Source organism: Terrapene carolina, unplaced genomic scaffold (genome assembly GCF_002925995.2).
Source record: "Terrapene carolina triunguis isolate 2854851 unplaced genomic scaffold, T_m_triunguis-2.0 Scaffold53, whole genome shotgun sequence".
NCBI classification, from domain to species: Eukaryota; Metazoa; Chordata; order Testudines; family Emydidae; genus Terrapene; species Terrapene triunguis.
The window spans coordinates 12,965,845-12,987,019 of NW_020664404.1; the positions used below are offsets into that span (position 1 = coordinate 12,965,845).

The 21,175-nt window shown below is 49.8% G+C and overlaps 1 protein-coding gene across 3 annotated transcripts; it reads left to right on the forward strand.

The window, feature by feature from the left end:
* Nucleotides 1-1,367: 1,367 nt before the first annotated feature.
* On the forward strand, nt 1,368-21,175 carry DDHD2 (DDHD domain containing 2). Of its 3 annotated transcripts, XM_029912944.1 has the most exons (17): nt 1,368-1,519; nt 1,717-1,928; nt 3,920-4,110; nt 5,305-5,394; nt 6,287-6,407; nt 13,635-13,724; nt 14,859-14,994; nt 15,714-15,922; nt 16,190-16,260; nt 16,549-16,671; nt 17,234-17,329; nt 18,219-18,374; nt 19,213-19,368; nt 19,699-19,801; nt 19,915-20,073; nt 20,666-20,837; nt 21,094-21,175. In XM_029912944.1, the coding sequence occupies exons 2-17, from the start codon at nt 1,724-1,726 to the stop codon at nt 21,173-21,175; spliced, it is 2,160 nt and encodes a 719-aa protein (XP_029768804.1). In that variant the 5' UTR covers nt 1,368-1,519; nt 1,717-1,723. The 3 variants fall into 3 exon arrangements, with proteins under 3 accessions (XP_029768804.1, XP_029768797.1, XP_029768801.1); XM_029912937.1 differs by lacking the exons at nt 20,666-20,837; nt 21,094-21,175 and having other exon boundaries at nt 19,915-20,323; XM_029912941.1 differs by lacking the exons at nt 20,666-20,837; nt 21,094-21,175 and having other exon boundaries at nt 15,801-15,922; nt 19,915-20,323.

A 21,175-nucleotide genomic window follows, 5' to 3' on the forward strand; every position in this document is an offset into this window, starting at 1 on the left:
GAGTGTGGTGTTTCCCTCTACACTCTCCTCCCCCCCCCATACCCACACCTGTGTGGGAAGGAAGCGGGGACCTTTCACATGGGCCCTCTTTTCTGCTGGGCACCGTTGGAGTTGTTGAAATTTGGGAAACTGATTTATATGGGACTTGTTGTGGTCTGATGTTAGAGGTTGGGGTGAGTGAGGTGGTTGCCTAGGCCCTGGGGAGTTTGGCTGATGGGTCTTGCCCACATGTACAGGGTCTAACTGATCACCATATGTTGGGTCAGGGAGGGATTTTCCCCTGGGGTCAGATTGGCAGAGATTTGGGGGATAGGGACTATGCCTTCCTCTGCAGCGTGGGGCAGAGGTCACTTGCTGGTTTGAACTAGAGTAAATGGTGGATTCTCTGTAACTTGAAGTCTTTAAATCACAATTCAAGGACTTCAGTAATTCAGGCAGAGGTTATGGGCCTACTGCAGGAGTGGGTAGGTGAGGTTCTGTTGCCTGCAATGTGTAGGAGGTCAGACTAGAAGATGATCATGAATGGTCCCTTCTTTCCTTAAGGTCCGTGAGAACATCCATCAGGAGACCAGAATCCTAACTCCAACTCTGTCACTGACTTGCTGTGTAGTTTTGAACACCTCATTTAACCTCTGTCTCTCTGTTTTCACATCTTTAAAATGTGCCTAGCATTTAATTACCTTCTAGGATGCTGCAAGAACAAGCCAACTGTTTGTAAATGCCTTTGAGATTCTCAAGTGGAAGAGGTTATAGAAAGTTAAAGGAAATACACTTTGGAAGTAAAGAAAATGAGCAATCCGATAAGAACAGTTAATTCTGGGGTACAGGCAGACATTTGTTCTGGGCCCCTTTCCTATCACTATCAATATCCTTATGTTTCCTGTGCTCCAGTGTTACATAAGTTTCCTGACTAATTTATTTCTACTTCAATTACCACTGTTGTAGTCATGCTTTTTGTTAAGTCAAAATAGGTGTTTCATTGTATTTGGAAGTGCAAGTAGAATAAAATTGGGAAGGGTAGGTGGATTTTCAGGTATATGAGACTTTTGCTATAGCAGCAGACAAGTTTTCCCCTTTGGATTTCGCATGCTGTCAAATCCCGAAATGTTTAGTGGAGTTTTTTCTTTCACTATCTTTCTAAAATAGAAAACTCAAGCAGCACAAGTATCAGAAATCAGGGATGTGTGAAGCACAACTGAACCGTAGTGACAAATCCTAAAGCATTAACTCCAGCTCATTGTAAAATGTCTTTGTCTAGGCATGACTCCTGAGCGTTGTTCTAGGTATGCTGCCTGGTTGTTTTTCATCAGACTCTTGATTGCATTTGCTATTTTCTAACAGGTTCTCTTCTTGTTTCTGCAGCTATTTTATTCCAAAGCCACTGTGGAATCCTCATCTTTCAGACTTTCCGTGGTGGAGTCGGTTGAGCCAAAATTGTATCAGACTTATCTGTTCTGGGGCTTGTCATCTCTGTCTGACAGATACATTTTGGATTACGACAATAATAAGTTTGTAACAAGTAAGTTATCTGTGCAGCTGGCGGTCTCTCATTTGTAGAAGTTTGCCATTCAGTCTGCCTTATTGTCACAGAAATATGCAGTTCTTGGGAGGGCCACGCTTATGTGTATTTCTCCTTCCAGTGTTAGTAAATAACTGAAGACATTTTAAAAATAAAAATTCAGTGTTTATTCTGTCTCCCTCTGTTTGTTCCTTTAGACGTGCAATGTCAGCTGTGGAACAGCAACAGGCAGAACCTTCTCCATCATCCAATTCATCTAGTTCCTTTGAAGTAGTGGAGGCAGATACTGCAAATAAGTATGAGGCAGTTGTTCCTCACTGGTTTTACTGCAAGGTAATAGATTCTAGAGAGAGGTGGATCCCTTTCAGTCGACAAGACTCGGAGAAGTTAGAGGAGGCCCACAACTCAAGTAAGTTGAAAATGCCTTTTTGTCAGGAGCTTCTTAGGGGTAAAGGTACATTAGGTTGCGGGATAGGGTCAGAAGGAAGCTGGCAGAATCCCCCACACGTCTAGATTAGAGTGGATGAAGTGGTAGCAAACACGGTCTTGAACTACCCTGCACTAGACTAGATGACCTCATGGGACGGTTCCAACTCCGACATCTCTAATTCTCTAGTTTAAATAACCCTTGTGGTAATAGAGCAAACCTTAAAATCTGCTGAGGTGAGGTGAATTAACAAGAGTGAATCATGGGTTTTGCAAGATGGGGAAATCTGCAAGAGCACTGAGTTGGCTAAGAATTTGAAATGCATTGTACTGATGATGTCTTGGGGCTAGAAGCTCCGACTAAGGGAAGCGTTCTAAACATCTTGTGCAGTTTTTGCTATGGGATTTGAAAGTGTCTTCCCTCTCTGGAATTTTAAATTTATCCCCATTTCTGTGGAAATACCTCTTCCCTAGAAGGGTGCCTATTCATGTTGCTTAAAAAAAAAGTTTCATCCAAAAGGCTTTAATGTTCAGGCCTCATTAATTTGACACTTACACTGAGTACTCTAGATTTTTTTTTTATTTGCATGAGACAGCATTTGTATACGGTAAGTAGGAATCGGTTAGGAAGCAACGCTGACTAAATTCTACCACTGTGAGACTTTCCTGCAGATTTTACTGTTCTGTGGATTTATTAGTATGAAAAGAGTAGCAATGCAGATCGGAGTGTGGATGGAGCTCCCAGGTCCAGCATGGCTCAGACACTTATTTATATTATAATAGTGCCCACAGTGTGCTAGGTGCTGTCCATACATATAAAGTGATACCCCTTGCCCTGAAGAGCAGACAGTCTAAGGCTCTGCTTCTGCAATCAGATCTGCATAAGTGCAGAGCTGCAGAAGAGAAGCAGCAAAGGGTGGGGGAGAGGAATAAGGTTTTGTGAGTCTTTTGTCCTCTAGTCCCACCCCCATTCCAGTGGTTAGTCTGAAGGGGGTGATCCTGATTCAAGGTGCCATGTTTTGGCGGCTCATGCAGGTAACGGGTGCTGCCTAACGCAGTGTACCTGTAATCCAACTAATAGGATCAGACCCTATAGATAGTAGAGCCAGGGCATTTAGGTGACATTTTTGCTCTGAGTAAGCGGTGAAATCTCTTGGAAGTTCTCAGTCTGTGCTGGAGGGTATTGCTTAGAGGCCTGTGCCTCCACTTGGAAATGCTAAGATTTCCTGGTGCCATGAGTTCAGACTCAGGCCTTGACCATTCCAGTGTAGGGAGCTCAAATTCCAGGGGGCTTACTGTATGCAAGTACATGAATGAGACTGAAAATCTGATGTCTTGCCTGGAAATTAAAGATCCCACAGCATCTCTTTGAAGAGCAGAGGGGTGGCTGGGGCCCCTGTCCAGTACTCTTTCTCTGCTGTTGTGGGGCATGCTGTGCACTGATTGGCTGCCATTCCCTTTCCCAAAGGGAGCTGCATCTCAGTGGTACTGTCTGTATACAGTTTTAAGAGCTTTGGGATCATCTGGTCTCAAAAGGGCTAGGGAAATACGAATGAATATAAACATTTAAGGTCTTGCTGCTCTCAGTCATAGTGGGATCGATGTAAACCCCTTAGCTTACTGATCTCGTAAGCTCTTTGGGGCGGGGGACTCTCTTTTGTTGTGTGTCTGTACAGCACCTAGCACAGTGGGGGCTACCGCAACACAGACAATAATAAACTAGCAATTGTTTGTAGCCTAGGGCCTTTCTGATGTCTCCACCCCAGTGTGGAAGCTTTGACTTTCTGGCATGATTGTCCTAGGAGGCCTTTTTAAATGGTGACTGTGTTTGTTTACACAGATCATTGTATGGATTTTCTTGGTAAGCTCCATGCAGAAGCGGCTGATACCCCCATGATTTGCATAGTCTAAAACCTCTTGGTAATGTCCCCTTCTGATCTGTTTACACTTCATGGCAGTCCTTGCATTCCACAGGGAAAGATGATGAACAGCTGGTCGTTCCAACGGAAGGGGGCAGGTATGACGTGCATTTGAAGAAGAGGCTGCGCTGTGCCATGTATTGGGAGGAAGAGGTGTCTGAAGTGAGACGCTGCACCTGGTTTTACAAGGGAGACAAGGACAACAAGTATATTCCCTACTCGGAGAGCTTCAGCGAAGAGTTGGAGGTACTGATATCTCGCCTAATAACGCTCAGCCCTTCCAGGCTGCTCTTGAGCCCTGCTGGCTTCTGCTTGTGTAACGTCCCGAATTCCATGAGGGGTCTTGGCACTGAGTTGTGTCCAAGGACGTGAACTCGAGGGAGACGTTTGGGTGACACTTCATGTTTGATTAGCACCACTGGAAATACTGCACCTCTCTTCTCTGCAGCCTCGCCCATTGTCTCTCTCCAACATGCTGCCGCTAATGCAATCTCCCCATCCTCTCATCCCAGCTCTGCCTCCTTCCTGGCTCTTGCTAGACAATTAAACTGCCTGCCCTCATTTTCAGCACGCCGCTTGCAGTCCCAGCCCTGGCCTCTGCTTCACTCCTTGCGACCTACATTTTGCCAGATCTCCTTGCCTTGCTACTCACTCCCTCTTTCCTCCTACCTCTTTGTATGCTGCTTCCATGCCTGGGCCCTCCTGTCTCCCTCTTCATAAAGCATAAAGTCCCTCCTTAAAGCCCACTTCTTGTGGCTTGCTTCCCACAGCCAATCTCTGCTTCAGTGCTACCCGCAGCTCTTCTTGTGCCTGACCTTATTTTCATAGGCAGTAGTCGATTCTTTCAAGCTGCAGACACGCTTATTTTTCGCTGTCCTTGTCTGCTGTAATGTCCATGTTTCTCTAATCTAGACCCTGATCCCACAAATGCTCTCACTTGAGAGTAACTTCACTAGTGCAAATAAATAGTGCCCCTGAAGCCAATGGAACTATCTATGTGACTAAAATTACTCATGTGTGTGAACTTGCAGGATCAGGTCCATAGTAGTAGATTACAGAAAGAGAGCTGCTATGTGAACTGAAGTGCCAGGCATATTTGTGGTTTCCTATGAACATTTAGTATTAATGGCCAGCGACTCTTCCTATGGAAAATGATTTTCCATAAAACTTTAATCTGATATTAGTAGAGTCTAAAGTGGAAGATATTGCCTCTATTAAAACTGGTAGCCTAAAGGGTGCCCCCAACCAACACTTTGTAAGACAACATTTAACCCAGGGATAAGACTGTCACCGATCTAGACTCGTGTCTGATTTACCTCTCTTTGATCAACAATATTTTTAAGAGCTACCCTACAATAAGAGGGGAGGGGGCAAACCTCCAACTGGTGGAGTTCCTGTGGAAATGTTTGTTTGACTTGCAGAGATTTCTCTTCTCCCCAGGAAACTTACATGATTGCCATAACTCTGGACGAGTGGAAAAAGAAACTTGAGTCCCCTACTAGAGAAATCATTATATTGCATAACCCAAAGGTAAAACCTGATGGTTTACTGTTTGTAGCACAGACAGACTTGTGTTTTCCCCTTTAGTTCTGCTTTCAGTGCTGGTCTACACTCAGTTTTTAGAAACCAATATACTTAGTGATACGCTCTTGTAGTGTGGATGCAGTTCTACCTGTATAAAGGTCCTTATAGAGCTACATTTATGAGAATAAGGTATTGTGGTGTAAGGCACCTTTATACTGATATCACTGCAGCCATGCCAGAGGGTTGTGCCACTTGAACTATATCAGAATCTAGCTTAGGTACTTCTGTTCCGCCATTAGCATTGTATCTGAGTGACTTGCCCATGGTCATACAAGCCAGTCTGTGGTGAAGCAGGGAATTTAAGGTGGGTTTCTCACTTCCCAGGCCAGCGCCCTAATCACTGACCCATCTTTCCTCAGGTATAAAATCATGCTGCGAACCAAACAGTTAAATTGGCTCAGTGGCTGAAGACATCATTCCATTCTGTTTTCTAACTGATGCACAGTGGAATACTGGCACCCAGAGACAGGTGGGGTGTGGAATAGGTACACCTGTCTTTCCCAGATGTTGTTTATTGTAACAAGGAAAATGCAGTGCAGAATTATGCATTGAACTGTGTATAAAGTAGCTCAAGTGCTGAGATTGCAGAGGAGCAGAACATACAAGTACATTTTAAAGAGTACAGTGAACTCCATCTAATCCAGTGTCAGTGTCCATCTGTGTCCTCACTAGTGTAGTGTCTAGACAGGTTTGCTCTTTGCTCCTTGCAATGGTATAGGTGTGCTCCATCAATTCCTGACAGATGTACGATGAGTTGCTTATCCCCCTTTAATAGGAGATGCTTAAATGTGTTGCATGTACCACAGAGTTCTAACACGCTTCTCTTCCTGTTTTTAAGCTGATGGTGCACTACCATCCAGTGACAACCTCTGATGACTGGGGCTCAACCCCTACAGAACAAGGTCGACCAAGAACTGTTAAGAGAGGAGTGGAGAACATCTCCGCTGACATCCCCTGCGGTAAGTTCATGTTCTTCACATCCATCGAAGTTGAGGAAAACGTTTCCCAGCTCGTTTTCTCAGACTCTATCTGCCTTGCTTGTTGTGATATGGCTTCAGAGAATTTAAAACACATTTTTTTTGCTTGAGACTTAAATATGGGCTTATGGATGGGTCATCTCATCTTGCTGACAAATTTCCTTATGTGTAATTCAAATATTACAGTAGTTCTTCTTCGAGATGTGTTGCTCATATCCATTCCAGTTAGGTGTGCGCGCGCCGCGTGCACGATCGTCGGAAGATTTTTACCCTAGCAACCCCCGGTGGGTCGGCTGTGGAGCCCCTTGGAGTGGCGCCTTCATGGCGCTAGATATATACCCCAGCCGACCCAGCGCCCCCTCAGTTCCTTCTTACCGCCCCTGACGGTCGTTGGAACAGTGAACCGCGGCATAGCTGCTCTTCACTATCCCTAGCTTCTCGTTGTTATTAGTATAGTTAGTTGTTTATATAGTTATTGAAATTCTTAGTTAGTTAGTTGTATAATATATATAGTTGTAAATTTGTTATCGGGGGTTTAGGGGGTTGTCTTTCCCCCTTTTCCCCCCCGGCGCACAGCCGGGCCCAAGGCTCCTGGCTTTAAGCCGTGCGCGTCCTGCGGGAAGCATATGCCAACAAGCGACCCGCATAGTTCCTGCTTGAAGTGCCTTGGGGAGGCCCATCCCGCAGATAAGTGCCCTATCTGCAAGGCCTTCAAGCCGAGGACAAGAAAGGAGCGAGACTTTAGACTCCGACAGCTCCTGATGGAGGCGGCTCTGAGTCCGGATCCTCCCTCGGCGCGCTCTGTCCCGGCACCGAGTGCTTCGGTGCGCAGCGCCCCGGCGGGCCCGACCGGTGCGGCGGATAAACCACGTCGGCACCGCGCCCGCCTCAGGGGTCTCGGCGCCGATCGCTCTCTCCGGGTAAGAAGACCCGCAAGGCCCAGGACACGGCCGTGCTGAAGACGCCGGCTCCCCCGGTGCTGGGGGTAGAGCCGCGTCCGCCGTTGGACCGCCAAAAACAGGCGGCCCCACCGTCGACTCCGGCACCGAGGCCGTCGAGTCCGGTGCGGACTGTTTCACCACCTAGGCTGGTGGTGGAACCTTGTCTCCCGTCCACCCCGGAGACTTTCGCAACGGCACGGGACCTCATTGCCTTCACGGAGCCGGGGCCGTCACACCTTCCGGCACCGGTTGCTCCGCGCCAGCTGCAGTCCAGGGACGCGGAGGCCACCCATCTGCAGGAGGCGGCAGAGGACCCGACGCAGGGTCCTGCGCATTGGTCCTTCTGGACACCGTGGGCCTACCACCAGGCGCAAGGCGCACCTCCATCTGCGTCCCGCTCGGCATGCTCCGAGCCCAGGGTCCCGGAGGCCACCATCTCCCGCCCTCCGCCAGGTGGCATGGAGGCACCGGTGCCCACACCGGCGGAGACCCTGGCCCCAGGGGCTGCTGATGTCCACCTCCAGGAGCACCTGGAGCAGGACCCGTCCTTGGACCCCTTGCCACCGGGGGGATCCTCCTCCTCCTCCCCCGATGAGGCTGTAGCGGGTACATCCGCCATGGGTCCGCCTCCTATTGACCTTCGAGCGCACCAGGACCTGTTGCGCCGGGTGGCACGCAATATGGACCTCCAAGTGGAGGAGATTGTGGAGGTTCATGACCCTATTGTGAACATTCTTTCAGCGGACACCCCCTCTCGGGTGGCGTTACCACTGATCCCCACTATACAGACCAATGCCACCACCATCTGGCAGACCCCGGCCTCTATTCCACCCACGGCCAGAGGGGTGGAGCGGAAGTACTTTGTTCCCTCCAAAGACTATGAATACCTGTATACCCACCCCGAGCCGTGCTCACTGGTGGTATCATCAGTGAATGCACGGGAGTGCCATGGCCAGCAGGCCGCTGCGCCCAAGTCGAAGGACGCTAAGCGCTTCGACTTGTTCGGACGCAAGGTCTACTCTGCGGGGGGGCTCCAGCTACGAGCGGCCAATCAACAGGCACTCCTGAGCCGCTACTCCTATAACTCATGGTCCTCAATGGGGAAATTCAGGGAGCTGGTTCCCCAGGAATCGAGGGAGGAGTTTGGGGCTTTGGTAGAGGAGGGTATGCGGGCGGCACGTACCTCCTTGCAAGCCTCCCTCGATATTGCGGACTCGGCCGCTAGAACCCTGGCTTCGGGGATAGCCATGCGGCGACTCTCCTGGCTCCAGGTATCTGGCTTGCCACCAGAGCTGCAACAGACCCTGCAAGATCTGCCATTTGAGGGCCAGGGCCTCTTCTCGGATAAAACGGACGCGAGGCTCCAAAATCTGAAGGACTCCAGGACAATGATGCGCTCCCTGGGGATGCATGTCCCAGGGCCTCAGCGCAGACCCTTCAGGCCGCAGCCTCAGCGGTTCTATCCTCCCCCGCCTCGTCCAAGACAGGACTTTGCCAGGAGGCGGGGTCGAGGTGGCAGACGGAGGTCGACCGGCCCTCAACCTGGTCAAAACCAGGGTCAGCCTAGGCCACCTTCAGGGCCTAGGCAAAACTTTTGAAGGTGCGGTCGAGGACGGCACCACGACCGGTACCCAGGATCCAATTCCCCCCTTCCGGGATCGCCTCTCCCGCTTCCACCGTGCTTGGTCCCGTATAACCTCGGACCGTTGGGTCCTTCGCACGGTGGAGAGGGGATACGCCCTCCAGTTTTCCTCGCCCCCCTCCTCCCACTCCCCCTCCCCGTCCCTCTTCAGGGACCCTTCTCACGAGCAACTCCTTACACAGGAGGTTTTTGGGCTCCTCGCTATGGGGGCCATAGAGGAGGTTCCATCGGAGCTAAGGGGCAGGGGGTTTTATTCCCGCTACTTCCTGATACCCAAGTCAAAAGGGGGTCTACGGCCCATCTTAGACTTGCGCGGACTCAACAAATTCATAGTAAAGTTGAAGTTCCGCATGGTGTCATTGGGGACCATCATCCCTTCACTGGATCCTGGAGACTGGTTCGCCGCCCTCGACATGAAGGACGCTTATTTCCACATAGCAATTTATCCGCCCCACAGGCGCTTCCTGCGATTTGTAGTAAACAGGGTGCACTACCAATTTGCAGTCCTTCCCTTCGGCTTGTCCTCGGCTCCCAGAGTGTTCACAAAGTGTCTGGCGGTCGTCGCGGCCTTCCTTCGTCAACAAGGGATACAGCTGTTCCCGTACTTGGACGACTGGCTGGTACGCGGCCGCACCAGGGACCAAGTGCAGGCTCATGTCCACATGGTGACACGCACGTTCCACGAGCTGGGCATTCTACTCAACAGAGGGAAGTCCACTCTGGTACCAACTCAGAGAATAGAGTTTATTGGAGCAGTCCTGGACTCCACACGTGCCCGAGCCATCTTGCCAGACAGCCGCTTTCATACCATCTCAAGCGCCATTCAAGGACTCAGGGCTTTCCCAATCACCACCATAAGAACATGCCTTGCCCTCTTGGGCCACATGGCCTCGTGCACCTACGTAACCAGGCACGCCAGGCTACGTCTTCGCCCACTACAGGCTTGGGTGTCATCGGTCTACCGTCCTCCTCGGGACGACCTGAACATGGTGGTCACGGTTCCGGCCTCGGTCTTGGCCTCCCTCACCTGGTGGACGGATCGTACGGCGGTCTGTGCAGGAGTGCCCTTTCACGCCCCACAACCCTCCCTCCACCTAGTCACGGACGCTTCATCTCTAGGATGGGGCGCTCACCTCGGGGAGCACCATACCCAGGGCCTGTGGTCCGCGTCCCAGCTGGCCCTGCATATCAACGTCCGAGAGCTCATGGCGGTGCGCCTAGCCTGCCAGGCGTTCCTCAACTTTCTACAGGGCCGTTGCGTGTTGGTTCTCACCGACAACACCACGGCCATGTTTTACATCAACAAGCAAGGCGGAGCCCACTCATCGCTCCTATGCCAAGAGGCCGTCCGCCTATGGGACTTTTGCATCGACCACTCGATGCATCTCACGGCATCCTTCCTTCCTGGAGTCCAGAATACGCTGGCGGACCGTCTCAGCAGGTCCTTCCAGACGCACGAGTGGTCAATTCGCCCGGACGTTATCTATTCCGTCTTCCAGAGGTGGGGGTTTCCCCAGGTCGACCTCTTCGCATCTCGGGCCAACAGGAAGTGCCAGGCATTCTGCTCCCTACACGGGCGAGCCCCGGGCTCTCGGTCAGACGCCTTCCTTCTAACATGGAAGGATCACCTGTTCTACGCCTTCCCTCCATTTCCACTGGTCCACAGGGTGCTGCTCAAGATCCGCAGGGATCATGCACGAGTAATTCTAATCGCTCCCGCTTGGCCGAGGCAGCACTGGTACACCACGCTGCTGGAGCTTTCAGTACGAACGCCGATCACGCTCCCCTTGAGTCGGGACCTCATCTCCCAGGACCACAGCCGGTTGTGTCACCCCGACCTGCAGTCACTCCACCTCACGGCGTGGATGCTCCATGGTTGAGTCGGATAGAGCGGCAGTGCTCGCAGGCCGTCCAGCAGGTTCTGCTAGGAAGTAGGAAACCATCGACGCGGACCACTTATCTAGCCAAGTGGAAGCGGTTCTCCTGTTGGTGTGAGCAACGAGCTACGTCTCCCTCGCAGGCTCCTATCCCCTTGATACTGGAATACCTCCTGTCCCTAAGACAGCAAGGCTTGGCGACATCCTCAATCAAGGTTCACCTCGCCGCTATTTCCGCTTTCCACCCAGGAGAACTCACGTCCTCGGTCTTCTCTAACCCGATGGTCGTTAGATTCCTCAAGGGCTTAGACCGGCTGTACCCACAGCAACGACAGCCGGTTCCAACGTGGGACCTCAACCTCGTCCTCTCCAGGCTCACAGGGCCTCCGTTTGAACCATTGGCTACCTGCTCGCTCCTGTACTTATCTTGGAAGACAGCCTTCCTAGTAGCCATCACCTCAGCACGGCGCGTCTCGGAACTCAGGGCGCTGACATCCGAGCCCCCATACACGGTGTTCCATAAGGACAAGGTGCAGCTTCGCCCCCATCCTGCCTTTCTTCCAAAGGTGGTGTCGCCTTTCCACGTGAACCAGGATATATTTCTCCCGGTCTTCCATCCGAAACCGCACGCTACTCGTCAAGACCAGCGTTTACATTCTTTGGACGTTCGCAGGGCCCTGGCTTTCTATATTGACCATACAAAGCCATTTAGGAAGACGACGCAACTCTTCGTTGCGGTGGCCGACCGGATGAAGGGCTCACCGGTCTCTTCACAGTGCCTGTCCTCCTGGATCACGTCCTGCATTCGTGCTTGCTACGACCTGGCCGGTGTACCAACGCCACGCCTCACTGCTCACTCCACGAGGGCCCAGGCCTCCTCGACTGCCTTCCTGGCTCAAGTTCTGATTCAGGACATTTGTAGAGCTGCAGTGTGGTCTTCGGTCCACACTTTCGCTACTCACTATGCGCTGGTGCAACAATCCAGAGACGATGCTGCTTTCGGGTCAGCGGTTTTGCACACAGCAATGTCGCACTCCGACCCCGCCTCCTAGGTGGGGCTTGGGAGTCACCTAACTGGAATGGATATGAGCAAGCACTCGAAGAAGAAAAGACGGTTCCTCACCGTTGTAACTGTTGTTCTTCGAGATGTGTTGCTCATATCCATTCCAAACCCGCCCCCCTTCCCCACTGTCGGAGTAGCCGGCAAGAAGGAACTGAGGGGGCGCTGGGTCGGCTGGGGTATATATCCAGCGCCATGAAGGCGCCACTCCAGGGGGCTCCACAGCCGACCCACCGGGGGTTGCTAGGGTAAAAATCTTCCGACGATCGTGCACGCGGCGCGCGCACACCTAACTGGAATGGATATGAGCAACACATCTCGAAGAACAACAGTTACAACGGTGAGTAACCGTCTTTTTCTACAGCCTGCAACTGAGACCAGGGCCCCACTGTGCTGGGCGCGTCACAGACCTAGAGACAGTCCCTGCCCCAAAGCACTCACAGCCTGAACAAACAGGAAAGGCGGAAGAGGAAGTGCTCAGCACCTGCCCTCTGAAAATCAGGCATAGTCAATTGAGCCCTTCAAATCACTAGTCACTTCTGAAAATCGTGGCTGGTGTACTTTTGTTATTAAAAACATAACCAAACCCACGTCTTGGTATGTGCGTATGTATATATCATACAGACATCCATGCTCTCTCTCGTGTACACTTTACAGAATGTAAATCGTAACTGTGGGCCAAAGTTGATGCTTTTGAATAGCAAATGAGCTTTGCCACCAACCTAACCACTTGTCAGCACTAGCTTTTGCTTCTGTCTGTCAAAAACCTTCATTATCCACCTACAGGCTCTTCTAAAAAGATCTTATGTAAACTAAATGACGTGGGAGAGAAGAGAATGAAAATCAAACATTGCCTGATGCCTGCTTTAGTCAGAGAGGCCTCTGCAGAAAGGCCTGCTCCTCCAAGCTGCTGAGCCATAAATCTTTAATTAAAGACATACCTCATTGGTGGCTCAGTGGGGCAACATGGAGTACGGTTGAGTGATGGGAACATGTCTTCCTACCTTGATGATATTGAGAGAGCCTCTTAATCTAATTGGCAAGGGCTACAACAACACGTTATTGTACTTAGGTGTAAAGTTCTACCTCTGCACAGCCACATGAATACGTCTCTAAGAAGCTGAGGGTGATTTTTTTTTTTATAACTCAGAAGTACATCATCCTTGACACCCAACCTGTCGCACTGAAATGGTTGTGGCGACTGGGAGGGGAGAATGTCTAGGCTTTGGGTTTGACTGCAGAAGCTTCACCTCACCTGCATAGCTTCTCAGTGACGTTTCACAAGGCAGTCTGGTGTGGAGGAACCAGTGCAGCATTGGGAGTTCTAATCCTCGTCATGTGCCCAAATCGCTTCACCTTCCTCAATTTCACTCAGCTATAAAATGGGGATAATGCCACTTACCACCCACCATGTGCATGTATGTTGGTGAGGGTGTGTGGAAATTATCTGATGTGTAGGTAGTACTTTAAATATGAAGTACTATACTGAGCACTACTATTGCTCTTGACACACAAACCAGGGACCAAACTTTATAATATTCTCGGACCTGGAACTGTCTTAGCATTATCCCTTACCTGACCCCTTGAGGGTTTCACACATCTGCCTCAGAGGTTGAGATCTCAAAGGAATATTGCGTCAGGTAAACAATTAGCTGCTGTAATAAGTGGTTCTCTCTTTCCTCCTCTTAGGGGAGCCTCTGCAAATAGATCACTTGGTTTTTGTAGTTCATGGAATTGGGCCAGCATGTGATATCCGGTTCCGGTCCATCGTCCAATGTGGTAGGTGTGCACAGGAGATGATACCGTTTCACATGCATCACCCCTCAGAGAGTGCAAATAAACACAGGTCTGATGGGAAAACACATGAGGTGCTGTCATCACACATGGAAAGAATTTGACACTAATCTTGGCAAACGGTAAGACAGAACTTGCTGACTGCAATGAAGATGCGTAGTTTGAATATACGAGCAATGAAAGCTGGTTATCTGGATAGAGTGGGACAGATTTGGACAATCATTTTTATCAGAATGATCACTGTGTCCTAATCCTACAAATAGTGAGCTTCCCAAATCAGATACAGATTCTTCAAGTAACTGGATAAATCTGTCCTCTACTCAGTCTATTGTAGGCGGTAATCTTGTCCAGTAAAGTCTAACACAAGTTAATGTCCCATCCAAGGGTCTTTAGAAATGAGACAATTTCAGAGAGTGCTTATATTGTCATTGTAACTGCCTCAATCTTGGAGAGGAGATCTGTTGATAAGCTGTGTGTACCATAAACAGGAAAGTTAAGATGAGGTAAATTTCTATAATAAAACCAAAGCTGTTGCATACTTCAACAATTTGTGGGGTCAAATGTCTTTAATTCTGGCAAAGTGTCCCGTTTTTTTTTTTTTTCCATGCAGTCAAGCCTTTTGATACTGCAGTCTGTCTTACAGTATGCATCTAATGGAGCTACTTTTAAAAAGGTTACTGTCAACTTGAAATCAGTCAGTGAACTAAAATGAGTGAGAAGTAATTTAAAACCCAGCCCCTGCCCCCAAGTCTCCATACCGATATGTGAGACTTTTACAGTAGGTTTCATAGCTCTTTAAAAAGTTTCTCTCTCCTTGGTTGCTGTGTGAAAGCTCCAGCAATCAGGGGAAACAGACCTGCTACAGAGCAAACGGCAACATCCAGTTTATGCTTCAGCTGAGAAGTAGAGTGTTTTTGTCTGATCCCTCAATTAGTGATCTGCGGTGTTACTTGTAATAACAGTAGGTTAAAAAACTTCAGACTGAGGTGGGCTGTTTTGTCTTAAGCTGACAGTGTCCCTTCAACTCAGCTTGTTCAGCATAGTAAACGCAATAGGCTTTTCCTAGCAAACTCTTTGTTTTTTCTAGGCCTTGATACAGAGCTCATATTCTCTTTCCAGTGAACGACTTCCGTAACGTTTCCTTGAGCATGCTGCAAACACACTTCAAGAAAGCCCAGGAGCAGCAACAAATTGGCCGGGTAGAGTTCTTGCCTGTGAACTGGCACAGCCCTTTGCATTCTACGGGGGTGGACGTGTAAGTAAATTCTAGCACCTTAGAGGTAAATCTACTGTCGTGACTGAGTGAGTGAAATCCAGGAGTGTCTTGCTCTTTTGTAAAGTGCCTTGCCTTTGCTGCAGTGAGTGAGAGATGAAAGAAGAGCTTTCAGCGCAGTCTCTGCTGCTGCTACTTTACATCAGGAAACACACAGGTGAACATAAAAAAGGGAACCCGGAACTGTTTGTAGCACCTAATATGAGGATCTGAGCCCTGCTGTCCAGTTTTCTCATGAAGCCAGATTGATGTCTAGTTTAAATTGCACCATAAGTAGTCTATTGGCATGTAAAGCCAGAAGTGCAGACTGGTGTTTCCAGTTGCTGTAAGAACACAGAGCAGGAGCTTTGGGTATCCAGCCCCCACTGGGAGTCAATGAGGCATCCCACTGCACAGGGGAACAGTATGTCAGCTGCACAAGTGGGGAGCGATTTTAAATGCTCCTGGAGCAGGGAAGGTTGGCTCTTTGCATCCACACTTCAAAGGACCCTGTTCTGTTTCTGAGGAAAGGTGGTTTTGAAGCTCCTTTCTGTTACTATGTTCTGTTAACATGAATTAAGAATTCAGGTGAAATCCTCAATGGCATAACTGCCATGGACTTCGAGAGCCAGGATTTCACCCTGGAAACCTACTAGGAAATAGCTACCGAAGCCGTGGGTGAAATCTCTGTCCCTTATAACAATCCCTTGTTCCATGTTTAGCGATTTGGAGCGAATTACCTTGCCGAGCATCAACCGCCTGCGGCACTTCATAAACGACACCATACTGGATGTTTTCTTCTACAACAGCTCCACCTACTGCCAGACCATAGTGGATACTGTTGCTTCAGAAATGAACCGTCTGTATCGGCTCTTCCTGCAGAGGAACCCTGACTTTAAAGGGGGTGTTTCCATCGCGGGCCATAGCTTAGGTAAAGGGTTTAGTCTTGGGTATCCCAGTATTGTGTGTAATACTGTAGAATCTATAGAATGTCTGTATGCACATGGCACAGAACCTTGGACTGCAGTTTAGTGCTGAAATCCCATTTCCATACCATGGGACACTTGAGTGTGAGAGAGGAGGAGGGAAGCCGCCCCCCCCTTTACCAAACAGAGGGATATGGGCATGTAAGTATATTTATTCTAGCATAAGATCTGACGTTCTGCTCAGAGACTGTGTATGTGGCTATTTTTTTTAGGGTCGCTGATATTGTTTGATCTCCTAACAAATCAGAAAGATTCCTCTGAGGATCAAGACGGCAATAAAGAGGTAAATTCCCCACGGCTTGTGCGTGTTAAGCATCTCACTGATTCAGGATGGAATCTGTAGGCTACATCCACACTCCAGCATTTCCATAACTGCTGCAATGCAGAACACTGCTATTGTCTCCTGCTTCTGTAGCAGAATAGCTTTGAATTCTCAACGCTATCCTGCCAGGTGTCGATCTAAACAAAACAGAACAAAACAATCCCACACCTACTACCAATACCGTAGCCAGAACATAAAGGAAGAAGGAGACCAGCTCTGTAAATATGACCCATGTGGCTGTACTTGCAGGGATCCCAGATGGGTGCCTATGAACAGGGAGACATTGGGGGAGTGAAAGAAATCCTGAAGAAGCTTGAGCTGTCGGAGTACTACAGTTTCTTTGAGAAGGAGAGAATGGACACGCAAGCACTGGTAAAACAGCTCTCCCAGCAGAGTGGCTACTGTTCTTGTATGTTTCACTGCTTGCCTGCAGATCTATTAGAGTTCACATTTTTCTTCTCTGTGCCCATCACCCTGGTATTGGGGCACGTTCACACAGGTATTTCTTGCATATGTCATGCCCTCTGGTTAGAGTAAAGTCCACGTGGCCTAATGTACCCTGGTTTTTGATGGTAAGGCTGAGTGACTAATACCTCTGCAGGCTCTTGATTCTGCCCGTGCTAGCAGCAGCCCTGGTTTCTTGTGTGTGGCGGATAGGCTGGCAGCGTGCTGAACTGTACACTGGAGACTGAAAATGAGACGCGTGTGTGTGGGAAGCATTTCTGCACTTGAGGCTAAGTTCAGAGATTGCTGCCTCTCTCCAGAGCAGAGTGATTCCCATGCAATCTGTGCGCCCTCCCTTCCAGAGGGGCACACTGAAATCCGAGCAATTCACTCCCAGGATCCCTGGCTTCTGTAATGCTGAGAATGGAATATCCTTTGAGTGCACAGTTTCCTGTACTGTAGTAGTAATGGGTTGTAACTTACTGTCCAGGCTCTGTGTACGGAGAAGGATCTTAAAGACATGGGAATTCCCTTGGGACCAAGAACGAAGATCCTTCATTATGTAAGAACCAAAGACGAAACACAGGTATGTTTTTTTTTTTGTTTTTTTTTCTAGGGGGGATGGTCCAGTCCCAAGTAGCGGCTTGTTTGGAGTCAGTGGGAAGCAGTTGTCTGAACCATTGTTGCCAGCGCAGATTCTTATGTATGTTGCACTGGCACAAGGCATGGTGGATGCAGCTGCACGCATTGTTGCTCTGGTCATTTTGGGGTCATACCTAAGAGAACGCTAGCATTTTCTAGACACCATTGCAGCGTCAGTTGAACTGTGGCCTCTGGGGTGCATCTGCGTGGCAAGCAGAAACCTGCGGCAGCCAATCTGAGAGCCCAGGTCTAAAAACTGAGTCTTGTGGGGCTTGCACAACAGTGCAGAAAATAGCTGTGTAGACGCTTGGGCTCTGAAATGCACCCTCTTCCCTAGGTTTCAGAGCCTGAGCTCCAGCCCAAACCCAAAGGTCTACACAGCTGGTTTTGGCCACTGTGAGAGCCCAAAGCTGTAGATCTGGGCTCTTAAAAATTGTTGCTGTGGGAACTCTGGGAAAGGGGGGCTATTACTTGGGGTTTAGGTATGGAGTGGTCTGCGGTAGCTCCTGCAGCTGGAGCCATGCTGGTCTCTCTCTGGAGGGTGTTTCTGCCAGGGTGGCAGCTGTTCAAAGCTTTGCAGCTCGGCGGAGTGGACATGTCCAGAACACCAGAGCCTCCCACCCTCTTGTGCTGTATGAACAGAGCCATTCCCAATAAATGCTCAATGACCTCAGCATGTCCGCACTGGGGAGCCAGTCAGTGCACTAGCTCAGGCTTGTTCCCAGGTGATGTCTCCTTGGCTCCCCCATGGCCATGGCCCCGCATGAGTTTGCTGCTGTGTGGAATCTCACAGGGGACAACCCTTGCAGTCTCTCCCATTCTTGTTGGTACAGGATGCTCAGCAGCAGGCCCATGTCCCTGCTGGGAATGACGACGAGAGCGAAGATGCTCCCAAACCTGAGTCAGGGTCATCCCCGCATCTGGGCGCCCGGAGCAGCAGCACGAATGGTGGGGGGAAGTGTCAATATTTGGATGTCGGGCTAGGACAGGTAACAACTCACGTTTGTTGATGTGGCCTGGTAGAGCCAGTGAATGTGTAATATGCAGAACTCAGACTAATGGGGACTTACTTAATGCCAACAGAGCTCTGGGGGGGATGGCTGCTAATTGAGGGTCACTTCACCATGCTTCTGACAGTCTCTGAGGGCAGAGCTACCGTCATGGTGGTCGCCAGGTCCCAGCCCACTGTCCCCTTCTCTCCCCCAGCCTTGCAGGTAATGAATTGGCCTCAGCTGCCTGTAGACTCTCAGTTGGAGACTCTTGTAAGTAGCTCAATGCTGGAGCCAGGCTGAGGTGCACCCCATGCAGGGTGCCATTACCAGGTGTCTCTGAAGTCCTGTTTAAGTGGCTCCTAGGCCTCACCCTGACCCTCTGCCTGGAGCAGGCTCCTCCTGAGGTGCAGATCTTTTCTGGCCCTGGTTTAGAATCCTGCCACATTCACCCCTCTCTGTATGCGTTTGCCCTAAAGATGCAGCCGAGACTCCTGAGCTGGTCTCGTGTGACCGCTTTAACCCTTTTGCTCAGACAGGATGGAAGAACACATTGGCCAGGATATGTGCCTTCGGTGTAGTGACCAGGAGAGCCTGGCTCTGCCGTGGGCCTGTTGTGTGACCTTGGGCAAGTCCCTGCCCCTCTTGGTGCCCAGACTCTTCAGGGTGGGGATAGCACAGTGGGGCTCCAATCTCTGGTGGAACCCCTAGGTTCTACTTCGATACAAACAATATCCTCTGGGGAAACTTCCCACATGGCCATCTCTGGTATTGTCTGACGGTGGCAGGGACATCAGCATGGAGTCTAAACACTTCTGTTGTGTCTTAACTCTGTTAGGTCTCAGCAAATTACCCTCAGCTAATCTACAAACCTGACATCTTCTTTGCTTTTGGGTCTCCCATTGGAATGTTTCTCACTGTACGAGGTGTGAAAAGGATCGATCCAACTTACAGCCTTCCTACCTGCAAAGGCTTCTTCAATATCTTCCATCCTGTATGTATGATCAATCGACATAATGCTTGTAAGCTAGATCTGCTGTAGCTAGCAGGCTCTTAAACCTACGCACTCTGAGCAGCGCTCACATCATGGCCCTGGCCCTTTTGCTGTCCTGTACTGTGGAATAGCAACTAGCAATGATTTTGCTGTCAGTACAATGCTTAGGGGCTAGGAAACGAGAGCGCCTCGAGTCTGCATTAGAACTATCTGCTTTAATCATGTAGCTTCCATTTTGGTCTCATGTTGGGGGCGCCTGGTTTCCCACACGGGGCAGGGATTAGGTGGGTGTAGAGCTGAAGTCAGTGCTGCTGTTCTCCTTCTGTGCAGTTTGACCCGGTGGCATACAGGATTGAGCCCATGATCATTCCAGACCTGGAGTTCGAGCCCATGCTGCTCCCTCATCACAAGGGCAGGAAGAGAATGCATTTAGGTAAAGCACACAGCAGGCCTTCGTCATGGCTCGGTGCAGGTCTGTAACACTGTTGCTTTATGCAATGCATGTTACTGCTCAAATGCCTCACCTCAGGCCCCTGTGTTTTTCAGAACTGAAAGAGGGCCTGACCCGCATGGGTATGGATCTCAAGAACAACCTGCTGGGGTCACTGAGGATAGCCTGGCAGTCTTTCACCAGATCCCCACTGCTGGCCGTGGAGGCAGCAGCCACTGAAAACGAAGCTGAAACTAGTTTGGAGAAACAGACAGGTGAAAAAAAATGAGAAGGGAAGAATTGGTTTCAGGACCAAGCCACAGCTCAGCACTGCTAGTTCTCCTGGTGTGGGAAGGAAACGAGGATGCCAATGAATTGTCCCAGAGCAACCTGGACACCTACTCCTGGGTTCTCCTTATTGCCGTGGTCTTCCCATTCTCACTGCCTACCAACCCCACTGTGCCTGATGATAGATGACCTTTACCCAAGGAGCTTGCACTCCCTTCTGCTGCTGCCTGGGTGGGAGAGGCAGGCCTTGTGCTTGGGGCGCAGAATCCCAGTGTGTGAATCTTAATGCCAACAATCTCCTCCCTGTAATGTCATTCTGTAACCTGCTGCGTTGGTTATATTACCAGGGAGGGAGACCAAGTGCAGTCTACGCTAACTCAAGCATGTGCCACTGTGTGTTTGCTTCTCACAGCAGCTGCCTTAAACCCAAGCCCCTTTTCCCCCATTCTTAAGGTAGAACGCAGGCCCTGGAGTTGTGGGAGTTCCATTCCTGCTGCTAGCATTGGACAGGCTTGGCATGCTCTTGCTGCTAAGAGTCCAGAGGCTGTGCAGTTGCTGAATCATGTTATTTTGGTTAAGTCAATTCAGATGTGAAACCCGAAGAGCCTGCTGCCTCAGGGAAGGAAGACGCCTCTCCTATTAATGTGGGAATGCTAAATAGAGGGCACCGGATTGACTACGTGCTGCAAGAGAAGCCTATCGAGAGTTTTAATGAATATTTATTTGCACTACAAGGCCATCTCTGCTACTGGTGAGCATCTCCTTAGCCTACTCTTTTCAAACTCTCCCTCTGGTCCCTGGCCCCTTTATACTCTTGTAATGTGCATCTTTAAAGCTGGCATGGTGAAAGCAAGTAGATTCCAGTCACTTAAAAGGCAAACAGGTTATGTATGATTCTTGCCTATAGTAGCCCATGCCTCAGCAATGAAGGGGTTGCCGTGTGCTCTCTGTAAGAATGTTAATTACCCTGTGGGTGTCAGTGTAGTTCTAACACTCTTCTCTTCCAGGGAGTCCGAAGATACCGTTCTCTTGATTCTGAAAGAGATCTACCAAACACAGGGCATTACATTAGATCAGCCTCTACAATGA

Bases quoted from the DNA above. Each gene is read 5' to 3' on its own strand.
- DDHD2 (XM_029912944.1), top strand. From the start codon at position 1,724: ATGTCAGCTGTGGAACAGCAACAGGCAGAACCTTCTCCATCATCCAAT. The intron at 18,375-19,212 runs GTAACAACTCAC...TAACTCTGTTAG, and splicing joins TGGATGTCGGGCTAGGACAG to GTCTCAGCAAATTACCCTCA. The intron at 20,838-21,093 runs GTGAGCATCTCC...CTTCTCTTCCAG, and splicing joins CAAGGCCATCTCTGCTACTG to GGAGTCCGAAGATACCGTTC.